The following is a 13378-nucleotide window of genomic DNA, read 5'->3' on the forward strand; positions in this document are numbered from 1 at the left end:
ATAGCATATTATTATTATTATTATTATTATGCCTATTATTTCGCTGCGGACGTGGCGTGATTTGCACAAGATAGACTATTGCACAAAAAGCCATACAGATTACTGTCACTATTTTCATTTTTTTTATAGACCCCGTTCCCCTTGGATCGTACCATTCGGCTTTCTAAACGGGAAGGGGGAGATAAAACGCTGTGTAACACAAACATCGAGTCCTAGTGGTTCCCCTCGTTCTATACCTCCCCGCATTCCTTGTAGCCCTTGAGCTGGCCCCGTCCGTTTAAACCGAGAACACCCATACCGACTTCTCAATGCAAAAATTAAAAGGGAACCTAGAAGCAGGGACTAGGGGAACGAAAGGAGGTGTAAATAGAATACTAAAGCTCTTGGTCTCTCTCTCTCTCTTTCTTTCCGCTCTCTCCTCTCTTTTAGTAAATTAATGAATGAATTATTAATTAGGACATAAATAGGCTACGGAATCACGCATCCACCGGGACAAGCAGACCTGCTCCAAGCTTTTGATATTCGTTTTAGCCCAATGAGACATATGTATATTTATTCATGTACATATTTGCATTGGTAGGACTACAAGCAGGACCAGCAGGGCTTTTTAGATTTTATTTTTTTTATCGATAGGCTACTTCGTTCGGAAGCTTCTATACAACGGCCACCAAGATTGCGCTGCTGCTGCCGCCGCTGTTACCACAACTCATTGCCGGTCCAAAGATGGCAACTTTAACAAATGGACAGGTGGACGGCACAAACGGGCTAGTGAACGGATTAAGCCACAGCCACAGTCCAGCGGGCTGTGGGGGCACCATCCCCATGAAGGACCACGACGCCATTAAACTGTTCATCGGGCAAATACCGCGCAACCTGGACGAGAAGGACCTCAGGCCGCTCTTCGAGGAGTTCGGCAAGATCTACGAGCTCACCGTGCTCAAGGACCGCTTTACGGGCATGCACAAAGGTGGGTTGCGCCTACCAGTCCCCGAGAGAGCGGAATCCCCATCTTCACGCTCTTTTCTCTGCGGCTCTCGTTGCGGCTGCCTGTCACTGTCTTTCCATGGCTAGCAATCGTGTTCCCCCTAGTTCGGGAGACAGGACCGACGCGTATTGGATTTGGTTGATGTGGTTGCATAATATTACTTGCGTTTACAGTCGTTTTTTTGTGTGACATTTACTATTGTAGCTTACTCTCGACAGGTTTCATGTTCATGTTAACAGAAAGTGGAATAGTCCATTTCTATAGTCTTGACTCCTTGGTCAATATTTAGCCATTTCAACGAACATATCATATCCTCAAACCTCTGTAGTTCTGAGATATCCAGGCACACCGTGCTGTCAACTATCACGACCTAATAGGCTATTATGTAACAATATTAAGAGCAAGTCGCAGTTTATCTTGTAACTTTGGAAGTTTAGGCTATGGTGTTAAGAGTAAGTCACACATTTAGTTATCGTGCATTCATTCCCAAGTGTAGAATCTCCACGCTTGAAAGTTCACCGGAGGAGCCCATGGCTTCTTGCCCACGGCACCATCTTGCACTCTGTTGCGCGTTATGCCAAGTTGCTTGTAACAGGAGGAGAGGGATGAAAAATGTGTTAGTGTGTGTGCGCGCGATCGTGCGTGATTGGGTACATGCTTTTTATAGCCTACTGTATTATTCTCAGAAAATGTAACCAATACTTTCTTAGATTTTACATAATGCATTCTACAGTACACATTACCTGTGGTCCACCCACCTTGCCTACAACATGTAATTGAGGTTATTCTCTAGTCTAGTGCCTGACATTAGGCAGACGTTTTGTGGTTTTAGAAAGTAAAAAGGGATGTCAGGGAACTCTTTGGGTAGCCAGTGGTTAGCTATTCCCTATATGGTCAGGGCATCAGAATCTTAATGAAGTCACTAATTGATCTGCTACACTTGGAGCGCATTTTCAGACTCCATGGGTCACTTCATATGTGGATGTTAAAGTACAAACAGAACGTTTCAGTTTTCCTAACCTCAACCTCCCCCATCCCCTGTTACCAACATGACATTTTGCATGTTTCGATAAATAATGATGATATAGAAATAAAGCAGGAGGAAGGGAGGTCGAGATTGCCAGGGATGGGGGAACCAAAGAAAGGAAAGGGGAGGAGGAGGGGGAAGAGGAAGAGGAAGGGGGGTATCTTTTATTAATAGCCCAGCTATAGTAACGACTCCCTGTCCGACGGTTAATCACGTACGGCCCGTGAACTATGGGAGGCCATGCCGGCTGATTCTAGGAACTGTCTCCTTAGGGCGATATATTGCCTGGCATCACAGGCTAGGCCCCCGCTTTTATTAGTGCACCCCCCTTCGCAGCACCGCTCTCATATTATAACTAGCTGGACGCAATAGCTCTCTCGCTGGCTAGCTGGTTGGCTATAGACAGTATATATATATATATACACACCTCTTCTCCCAGCCAGCCCAATATCCCCACACCTTCCCACAAGCAGAGGATGTATATATACACCTCTTCTCCCAGCCAGCCCAATATCCCCACACCTTCCCACAAGCAGAGGATGTATATATACACCTCTTCTCCCAGCCAGCCCAATATCCCCACACCTTCCCACAAGCAGAGGATGTATATATACACCTCTTCTCCCAACCAGCCCAATATCCCCACACCTTCCCACAAGCAGAGGAAGTATATATACACCTCTTCTCCCAGCCAGCCCAATATCCCCACACCTTCCCACAAGCAGAGGATGTTTGTTGAATGTTGGGTTTTGTTTAAAGATATTGTAAGGTTATGTCTGAATGTTTTAATGTAGGTAAATAATATTTTTGGTAACTTGTTACTTACAGCCAACAGGAATAGTGCTTTGTTACTTGTTATAAGTATGTATAAGCCTTTATAATGTGTTATTAGAAAGCTTAAAACATTTGACTGTGTCATAGTTATGAAGGTGTTATGCCATAAGGGGTCATGTCCAATCATAACCTCTCATGTCAAATATCCATTGTCATGACAGAGGCAGCGGTTTGCATTATGACTGTAGTGGTCTACACCATAGACAGCGTTCTCGTTATGTTGGTGTCATAGCATGGTTGACTAAATGTCATTGTGAAACGACACTATCATATACATGCCAAAATGGCACTGTCAAATAAAGTGTTACAATTGTGGAATTTGATGCTGCGATTTTGAGTCCAACTGAAAAGCCTAGTCAGGATCGTTATGAGATGATAGTAAAACATTATTAGGGTTCATAAATGCTTACAACAAGTCTGGCATGCATTATAACTGCATCATAATGCTTTATACCTGTCTGCCTAAAGTAAAGTGTTACCAGTATTTTGAATACATCTATAAGCTGGCAAAACGTGTACGGCATCATTTTTTTACTATTGTAGAAAATATAGTCCAAAAGCTCTAAATCAAACAAGGGCAATGTTGCCCTATAAACAACTTTAGGGTTGAAGAAAGTTATTGGCTTTTCATTGGAATAAATACTGCAAGAAAAGTGCACAACACTAGGGTCTTAGAACATTTGCAGCCTTTTGACACTTATTGGAATGCTCTGAGCTGATTGATGGCCTGGCTCCTAAGGTTATTTGCCTAAATATCAGACTCCAGCCCTCCAGACACAGCAAAACGTGTTCACTCCATTTTATCTGTCTTTTCTCTCCATCTTCTGTTTCCTCCTTTTCTTCTTTCAGTAGCATTTAACTTGTCATCGAAATACTCCTCCACCTGTCTCTTTGCATACTTTATCTACACCTTTACTCCGTTCCCTGATTCTCCCTCTTCTCCTCCTCCTCCTTTCCTCCATATCCCATTTCCCTCTTTATTTCCCTGGTTCACAACAACCCTCAATTCATTTCGTGTGAATATATAGATGCACCAATAGATGCTATTAATATTCTACAATGTTATAGCAACATGTGACGCCACAATAATTGTTAGACAAACTCCTAGCTAGTATTTTCATTGCTGAAAAAGCCTCGGATACTACTAACTATACTATTGCCATTACCATCCCAATAATGACCCCATGTATCACTAGTAATCTAGTCTTTAGGTTGCCATCCCCTTGAAAGGGAGGGGGCTTATAGAGGAGGCTGGGGTGGGAAGGGAACGGGCACAGAGGCGACAGCACTAGCCCTATATTCTCCCAATGATTTTATTTCTCTCCCCTCTGCGACTGGGCTGTGCTAATAGATGCCATTTATAACCGTCACCGGCTGCCGTCGCGCATGCTGAGACGGACGTCGGCACAAAGAGGGGCCTTTTCGCAATTTTTTTGCAATGCAGTATGAGAGGGAGGATGGGGGGAGATATGGCAGCACACTATGAACCAGGTGACCTAGCTAGAATACGCCCATGTACAGTAATACACCTTAGGTCAGTGGGTCAAGCCTAACATGTATGACTGTCAAGTGTCAACAATGTATGTATCGTGTATCATCAGTTGCTTTCAAATCAAATCAAACTTTATTTGTCACATGTGCCGAATACAACAAGTGTAGACTTTACCGTGAAATGCTTACTTACAAGCCCTTAACCAACAGTGCAGCTTTGGTGTAATAAAAATGTAATATGTGTGTAGTAACGGAGTAATTACATGTATTGTTACATTCACTGAAAATGTTCTCCCTTGTTAAAGTTGCTTTGAGTTCCTCTGCTTTATGTTTTCCAAGGAACCTTTGAATGTGAGAGAAACACTAGGACTAGGTATACTGATATCTTGGGGTGTTTTTTGAGCAATTCAAGTGAAAGATAGAAAGAGGCTCCCGTTGGGCTCTCTGCCCTCATGTTATTTTGTCCTAGATAATCAAATCAAACTTCATTTGTCACATGCGCCGAATACAACCTTACCGTGAAATGCTTACTTACAAGCCTTTAAACAACAATGCAGTTCAAGAAAGAGTTAAGAAAAAAATGACCAAATAAGCTAAGGTAAAAAATAATAAAAAGTAACACAAAAGAACAATAACGAGGCTATATACAGGGGGTACCGGTACCGAGTCAATGTGTGGGGGTACTGGGTAGTCGTGGTAATTTGTACATGTAGGTAGGGGTAAAGTGACTATGCATAGATATTAAACAGCGAGTAGCTGGCTGGCAAGTGGTGTAGATACATTGTCAAGATTCCCTAAGTTAGGGTGACCAGACATCCCCGATTTCTTGGGTCAGTCCCAGATTTTGGTGGCCTGTCCCCGGCTAGAGCTGTCCCCGGAAATGTCCCTGATTATCCCTCAGAAATAAAAAGCAACTGATGTTAAATTGAGGATAATATTTCAATAATCAAATGCTGTATCCAATCAGATTTGCATGTATAAAATTATGTTTATCCCTGTACCAAACTCGTTTGCTGCAGTGGCTTTGCCGTCGACCTTTTATGAGAAGATTTGATCAGTGTTATATTGTAACCACCGCATGAACAACCATGCCCATGGCCAAAAAGTGCTGGCAACAGCATAGTCTACCAAACTTGGGTGATACTAAAATTACTAGATAGGCTAAGATTACAAAAACTGTGGAGGGGTCATCTATTTCTGTGTTATAATTAATACAAATATTTGAAAGGACTCTATGGCCCCCAAAGGTTTGCTATAAAAGTAGCCTAAATGTCACAAACATCAACATGTAAACATTACTGCAGCCACATTGTTAGTTATGGAGGCATGAAGCAGTGTTATAGTTGCTAGGCAAAGAGAGACATTTCTGTAGCTAACAAACTATAAACAGTGAATTGTTTTGCCTCACAGATAGCAAAGGTAGTTATTTATATGTATTCACAGTTAGTAAGCTACCATTCCTACACTCTTTTGCTTAAGAGAGGACAGTTAAACGACTAACTATACTGTCCTACCAAGCAAAAAGGTAGTAACTGCTCATAGCGTGGAACTGAGAAAAAATGGCTTTTATTTACATTGGTTTCACAGTAACTTTATGCAGTTACTGCTAACATGACTCCCATTTTCTCCAAAACACAATACAATAGAGGCAGGATACTTGTCCACATGATTAAGCATGTATTTAATGTAGCAAAAATAACATGAACTCATTTTCGACCAAATGAGCAGTTACTGCCTTTTTGCTTGGTAGGGCAGTATAGTGGATAGAAAGGGTGATATACTGTACAGGGTGTTGATGAGCAGTTTAATCTTGGTCTGGGTAACTGGCCCTTACAGTTCTAGACCTGTGGCTTACTTTAATGGATTATAAGTATCCACCTAGTAACCTTTCTTCTTAGAGAAGCAATGAAAATCTTCATTAACTATTTCTACATTTCTTCTATCATTCAAAATCCATAAAACCTGGACCCTGACTGCTTTGAAAACTAGCTGAAACTGGGAACATTGTCAATGGACAGAATGTCTGAAGGCACTGCAGTATCGTAAAGGTAATACCCTGTGGGACTCAATGAAGGTGTTACAGGATTGGAAGTTCCTCCTGAGAGAGAGAGAAGAGAGAGAAGAGAGAGAGAGAGAGAGCTGCGTTAATGCGCCACACGTTCCGGGCGCAGGATTTCACTCATGTTGCATCATCCCCTCTGTGGGCTCATTCTTCTCCTCACGTCATTGATTTGGGATGTGTGTGTGTACCCCTCCTTCCCTCTCATCCTCTGCCCAGAATTCTCCACTCAGCTCCAATCGGAATGCATACTCAGACACCACATCGTGCCCTGTTTCTATGACGACGTGCCGTGATCAATATTGAGCGTTTTGTTGAGGAAAAGAGGCAACATGTGTCACCGACGAGGTCACTTCTCGCTAAAGTCCTCCCCCCTGGTCACCCCCCCCATGCATCTAAAAACATTTGAGACGCAAGACAAAAAAAATAGGGAGGAGAACGAGAGACGTGTACGTAGATACGTCAACTCTCATTTGTCAGCAGGGACAGTTGTCAAGGCACCTCGGCTGCTATTGACCATTATGATTGTCCAGGATAGTCAGAAGGGGCCGGCCATTAGCCCGGGGGGCCACTTACTCATGGTGAGCGATGGCTATGTAGGAAGGAGGGGAATGGGGGGAGGGAGGAGGGAAACAGTGAGGAGGTGGAAGACTAAGGGATCAGCATTCTAACTGCTGGTAGAGAGTCATGACGGTTGTCAGGGGGGAAGTGAACTCTCCTGAACTAAGATGTGACTCCACCCTCCATATTATGGAAGCGTTTGGAAAAGTATTTGCCAGCACTTTGCAATTTGTGTATATACAGACACACACACACGTTTGTTTTCTATCCTTGTGGGGACCAAACAATTGATTCCCATTCAAAATCCCATTTTCCCTATCCCCTAACCCCTTACCCTTAACCGTAACCCTAACCCTAACCTTAACCCTAGCCGAATGCACTGTATAACTAGTTTTATACATAACTACATAATAGACCTCTGTACTACTTGCTATTGTTGAATAATCTCAAGTCAAATCAAGTAAAGGATTTATCCATGTAAGAATAGTCTGTTAAAAGTCCTGATGTTTACTGGTGGTGCGATGCAAGCAAGCTTGGATGCCTTGTACAGCCTAGCCTGACACCAAGCACTTTTTTTCTTGAACTATTTACTACTCTTTTTAGAAAACAAACAACTACTTCTTATTAGTAACAAATAATGTTAGGCTCTCTTCAAACAATGGGCCTTCAGCCTAATTCAAGATGGTAAATGCTAAGTGGGATGATTGGGATGACCCAACTCTGACATCAACCCATTGAATCTGCCAATTCAAGATGGCACCTGTGGGTTGGACACGCCTCTAACCACACCCATACCTGTAGCCTTAAAGGCATAATGCTTAATAAGCAATTATCAGTACAAAATAGTGTGACAATGCAGAGACAACCTTTTTATATAGATATACAATATCTCCCTGAAATATTTATGTTTCACTTAACCGCATTACAATGTTTTAGTATACTGCATACAAAATTCAAAATCTGAAGCACACTTGGTCAGCCTTAAAACTCTACTCAGCTTAGCCTTTTGTTTTCCCTAAAAGAGGCAAAATAAATTGCCCAAAGTCCAACCTCCTCCGTCCTCATATTAAAATTATATTTTGTAGTTTTTTGCTATTGCCATGTCATTGCTATGGACATTTTGGGGTTGGCGGGTGGTGGGTGGGACACAATGCAGATAGCCCGGTTAGCCAATGTGCGGGAGCACTGGTTGGTCGGCCCAATTGAGGTGGTATGTACATGAATGTATAGTTAATGTGACTATGCATATATGATAAACAGAGAGTAGCAGCAGCGTAAAAAGAGGGGTTGGGGGGGCACACAATTCCAAGTGGGTCAGAAGTGTGGGTCAGTTATGTCGATATAGGACTCGTTTTACTGTGGATATAGATACTGTTGTACCTGTTTCCTCCAGCATCTTCACAAGGTCCTTTGCTGTTGTTCTGGGTTTGATTTGCACTTTTCGCACCAAAGTACATTCATCTCTAGGAGACAGAACGTGTCTCCTTCCTGAGCGATATGACGGCTGCATGGTCCCATGGTGTTTATACTTGCGTACTATTGTTTGTCCAGATGAAAGTGGTACCTTCAGGCATTTGGAAATTGCTCCCAAGGATGAACCAGACTTGTGGAGGTCTACAGTTTTTGGCTGATTTCTTTTGATTTTTCCATGATGTCAAGCAAAGAGGCACCAAGTTTGAAGGTAGGCCTTGAAATACATCCACAGGTACACCTCCAATTGACTCAAATGATGTCAATTAGCCTTTTAGAAGCTTCTAAAGCCATGACATCCTTTTCTGGAATTTCTCAAGCTGTTTATAGGCACAGTCAACTTAGTGTATGTAAACTTCTGACCCACTGGAATTGTGATACAGTGAATTATAAGTGAAATAATCTGTCTGTAAACAATTGTTGGAAAAATTACTTGTGTCATGTACAAAGTAGATGTCCTAACCGGCTTGCAAAACTATAGTTTGTTAATTAGACATTTGTGGAGTGGTTGAAAAACGAGTTATAATGACTCCAACCTAAGTGTATGTAAACTTCCGACTTCAACTGTAAGTGTTATTGTGGTCCATGTTAAATGTTTCAAGAGGCTGACGCTTGGGGTCTGTTCGATCCTTCTGCTTGTTTCCCTGCTGTTTCAGATATGGCCTCTGTTCCGGAGTGAGAGAATGCAATGCTTTCAAAATGTGGAAACCTTCTGTTGTTCACACAGTTTTTATTACCCCTCTTTATTTGATATGACAGAGATATCTTCCTCTTAAAATGCTAGTTCTCACATATCCTGCTATCGCTATTGCTCCATCTGAACAGTGTGTGTGTGTGTGTGTGTGTGTGTGTGTGTGTGTGTGTGTGTGTGTGTGTGTGTGTGTGTGTGTGTGTGTGTGTGTGTGTGTGTGTGTGTGTGTGTGTGTGTGTGTGTGTGTGTTTTGCGTATGTGCATCTGGTGCCGATGCAGAATTCGAACCAACTGAGCCAATGGAACAACCACAAATCTTCCCCATCCCCAACTTTCTCTCTCCTACAGGACCAGTTAACGGTTTAGTAAGGCTAAAGCCTTGGAACATTCTGACTCGGTTATATTCCACTGCAGGTTTGATGCACACGTCCACTGACATTTAGAAGTTTGACTTCTTAGAGATCAATGGAACATATAGGTCAGGCTGGGAACAGCAGCGAATTCAACCCAGGACTCAAAAGGTCTCCTGAATGAGATGTATATCTGTATTGTTGTGCTGCATACTTTGTACCATAATGATTGTGAATTACTACAACCCTCTCTACTGTTTGTTAGGTTATAGTGCAGGCAATCTCTCTGACATTACATTCATTGCTATAGCACATATCTACACCGTGTAGGTGTAATTATAAGCTTTGGCAATATGTACACTGTTACGTCATAGAGAACACATGCTATATAATTATAGAGTAAGATACAAGTTCCTTTGTCTGTAGGTCAGCTGTTTGTATACGGTGCATTTGGAAAGTATTCAGACCCCTGTACCTTTTCCACATTTTATGTTACAGCCTTATTCTAAATGGATTTAGTTGTTTTTTTCCTCATCAATCTTCAAACAATACCCCATAATGACAAAGCAAAAACTGGTTTTTAGAAATTTTCACAAATGTATTACAAATAAAAAACGAAAATATACTGCCACAACCCAGTCTGAGGTCTTGAGCACTCTGGAGCAGGTTTTCATCAAACATCCCCACAGCATAATGCTGTCACCACCATGCTTCACCGTAGGGATGGTGCCAAGTTTCCTCCAGACATGACGCTTGGCATTCAGACCAAAGAGTTGTTTCTCATGGTCTGAGAGTCTTTAGGTGCCTTTTGGCAAACTCCAAGCGGGCTGTCATGTGCCTTTTACTGAGGAGTGGCTTCTATGTGGCCACTCTACCATAAACACCTGATTGGTGTTGTGCTGCAGAGATTCTCTCCTCTCTACAGATGAACTCTGGAGCTTTGTCAGAGTGACCATCGGGTTCTTGGTCACCTCCCTGACCAAGGCCCTTCTCCCACGATTTCTCAGTTTGGTCAGGCGTCCAGCTCTGGGAAGAGTGTTGGTGGTTCCATACTTCTTCCATTTAAGAATGGTTTACATACACTTAGGACATCTACTTTGTGCATGACACAAGTAATTTTTCCAACAATTGTGTACAGACAGATTATTTCAATTATAATTCACTGTATCACAATTCCAGTGGGTCAGAAGTTACATATGCTAAGTGGACTGTGCCTTTAAACAGCCGCTCAGGAAGGAGACACATTCTGTCTCCTAGAGATGAACGTACTTTGGTGCGAAAAGTGCAAATCAAACCCAGAACAACAGCAAATGACCTTGTGAAGATGCTGGAAGAAACAGGTACAAAAGTGTCTATGTCCACAGTAAAACGAGTCCTATATCGACATAACCTGAAGGCTGCTCAGCAAGGAAGAAGCCACTGCTCCAAAACCGCCATAAAAAGCCAGACTACGGTTTGCATCTGCATATGGGGACAAAGATCGTACTTTTTGGAGAAATGTCCTCTGGTCTGATGAAACAAAAATAGAACTGTTTGGCCATAACGACCATCATTATGTTTGGAGGAAAAAGGGGGATGCTTGCAAGCCAAATAACACCATCCCAACCATGAAGCACGGGGGTGGCAGCATCATGTTGTAGGGGGTTCTTTGCTGCAGGAGGCACCGGTGCACTTCACAAAATAGATGGCATTATGAGGAAAGAAAAATGTGGATATATTGAAGCAAGATGTTAGTCAGGAAGTTAAAGCTTGGTCACAAATGGGTCTTCCAAATGGACAATGACCACAAGCATACTTCCAAAGTTGTGGCAAAATGGCTTAAGGACAACAAAGTCAAGGTATTGGAGTGGCCATCACAAGCCCTGACCTCAATCCTATCAAAAATTTGTGGGCAGAACTGAAAATGCATGTGCGTGCAAGGAGGCCTACAAACCAGACTCACTTACACCAGCTCTGTCAGGAGGAATGGGCCAAAATTCACCCAACTTATTGTGGGAAGCTTGTAGAAGGCTACCTGAAACGTTTGACCCAAGTTAAACAATTTAAAGGCAATGCTACCAAATACTAATTGAGTGTATGTAAACTTCTGACTCACTGGGAATGTGATGAAAGAAATAAAAGCTGAAATAAATCACTCTCTCTACTATTATTCTGACATTTCACATTCTTAAAATAAAGTGGTGATCCTAACTGACCTAAGACAGGGAATTTTTACTAGGATTAAATGTCAGGAATTGTGAAAAACTGAGTTTAAATGTATTTGGCTAAGGTGTATGTAAAGTTCCGACTTCAAATGTATGTAAATAAGGTATTTCTGTTTTTTATTTTTAATACATTTGCATACATTTCTATAAACCTGTTTTCGCTTTGTCATTGTTGGGTATTGTGTGTAGATTGAGGAAAAACATTCATAATATCAATTTTAGAATAAAGCTGTAACGTAACAAAGTGTGGAAAAAGTCAAGGACTCTGAATACTTTCTGAATGCACTGTACTGTGTCTCTATACTATAGCTCTATTACTAATAACTATAAACCTTGACAGACTGTTCTTAGTAAGATTGTGGTGCAAGCAGAGGGGTGTGTGTGTGTGTGTGTGTGTGTGTGTGTGTGTGTGTGTGTGTGTGTGTGTGTGTGTGTGTGTGTGTGTGTGTTTGCCTCTCCATGCTGTCTTGAGGTTTAGGTGGCTGAATGGAATCAAATGGCAGGAATAGGAATAGTAAGGAAGGTTACTCACATCCAGAAGAGAGACAAAAAAGCCTGAAATGTGTACTCGAATCAGACAAAGACATGATATGATGGCGTTAAGCACAATATCATGATCGTTCACTGTTTAATATACATGTAGGTGTGTGTCTTTTGGATCATACATACTTTTTTTGTAATAGCATATACTCTATCTTGGAACTTTAAAGATCAATGTGGGAACATGAAATGGATTAAATAAAAATATAAAATCAGCATACACGTTGAGATGTTTTCAAGGAAACCTGTGGGATGCATTACAGCATATCAAATAGAAGCAATATTAGGGCAACAACAGAAGATAAATCAAGCGAAAGTAAATCAAAGCATCCATTAAATTAGCATACATTCGTTCAATATCATGAATAATGAGCAAAATTATAGATCTATAAGCATGTGTGACAAGACACAGGTACACAAGTATAAATCAAAATAGATAAAAGCTTTCAGTAGATACAAAATATCTAGTTAAGATCAACATTGGAAAAAGGAACATAGGCCTAGCTAGTGTACCCATTGGTTTCTGATCCTAGAACTAGAGAGAGTGTTGATCTCTTGTTGATCCTATAACTAGTGACAGTGTACCTCTCTGCTGTTGATCCTAGAACTAGCAACAGTGTACCTCTTCGCTGTTGATCCTAGAACTTGCTACAGTGTACCTGCTGTTGATCCTAGAACTAGCTACAGTGTACCTGCTGTTGATCCTAGAACTGGCTACCGGGTACCTGCTGTTGATCCTAAAACGAGATAGAGGGTTCCTGCTGTTGATCCTAGAACTAGTTACAGTATACCTGCTGTTGATCCTAGAACTAGCTACAGTGTACCTGCTGTTGATCCTAGAGCTAGTTACAGTGTACATGCTGTTGATCCTAGAACTGGCTACCGGGTACCTGCTGTTGATCCTAAAACGAGATACAGGGTTCCTGCTGTTGATCCTAGAACTAGCTACAGTGTACCTGCTGTTGATCCTAGAACTAGCTACAGTGTACCTGCTGTTGATCCTAGAGGTAGCTACAGTGTACCTGCTGTTGATCCTAGAACTGGCTACTGGGTACCTGCTGTTGATCCTAAAACGAGATACAGGGTTCCTGCTGTTGATCCTAGAACTAGATACAGTGTACCTGCTGTTGATCCTAGAACTGGCTACCGTGTACCTGCTGTTGATC

General features: G+C 41.9%; 1 protein-coding gene across 9 annotated transcripts in view; it reads left to right on the forward strand.

The window, feature by feature from the left end:
- Positions 1–289: 289 nt before the first annotated feature.
- LOC106583566 (CUGBP Elav-like family member 4) overlaps positions 290–13378 on the forward strand; it is a 128523-nt gene continuing 115434 nt past the window's right edge. For all 9 annotated transcript variants that reach the window (XM_045705391.1, XM_014167906.2, XM_014167901.2 and 6 more), the window contains exon 1: positions 290–967. In XM_045705391.1, coding sequence (XP_045561347.1) covers positions 724–967 — 244 coding nt within the window. In that variant the 5' untranslated portion in view covers positions 290–723. The remainder of the gene's footprint in view (positions 968–13378) is intronic.

This window comes from Salmo salar, chromosome ssa22 (assembly GCF_905237065.1).
Source record: "Salmo salar chromosome ssa22, Ssal_v3.1, whole genome shotgun sequence".
Classification (NCBI taxonomy): Eukaryota; Metazoa; Chordata; class Actinopteri; order Salmoniformes; family Salmonidae; genus Salmo; species Salmo salar.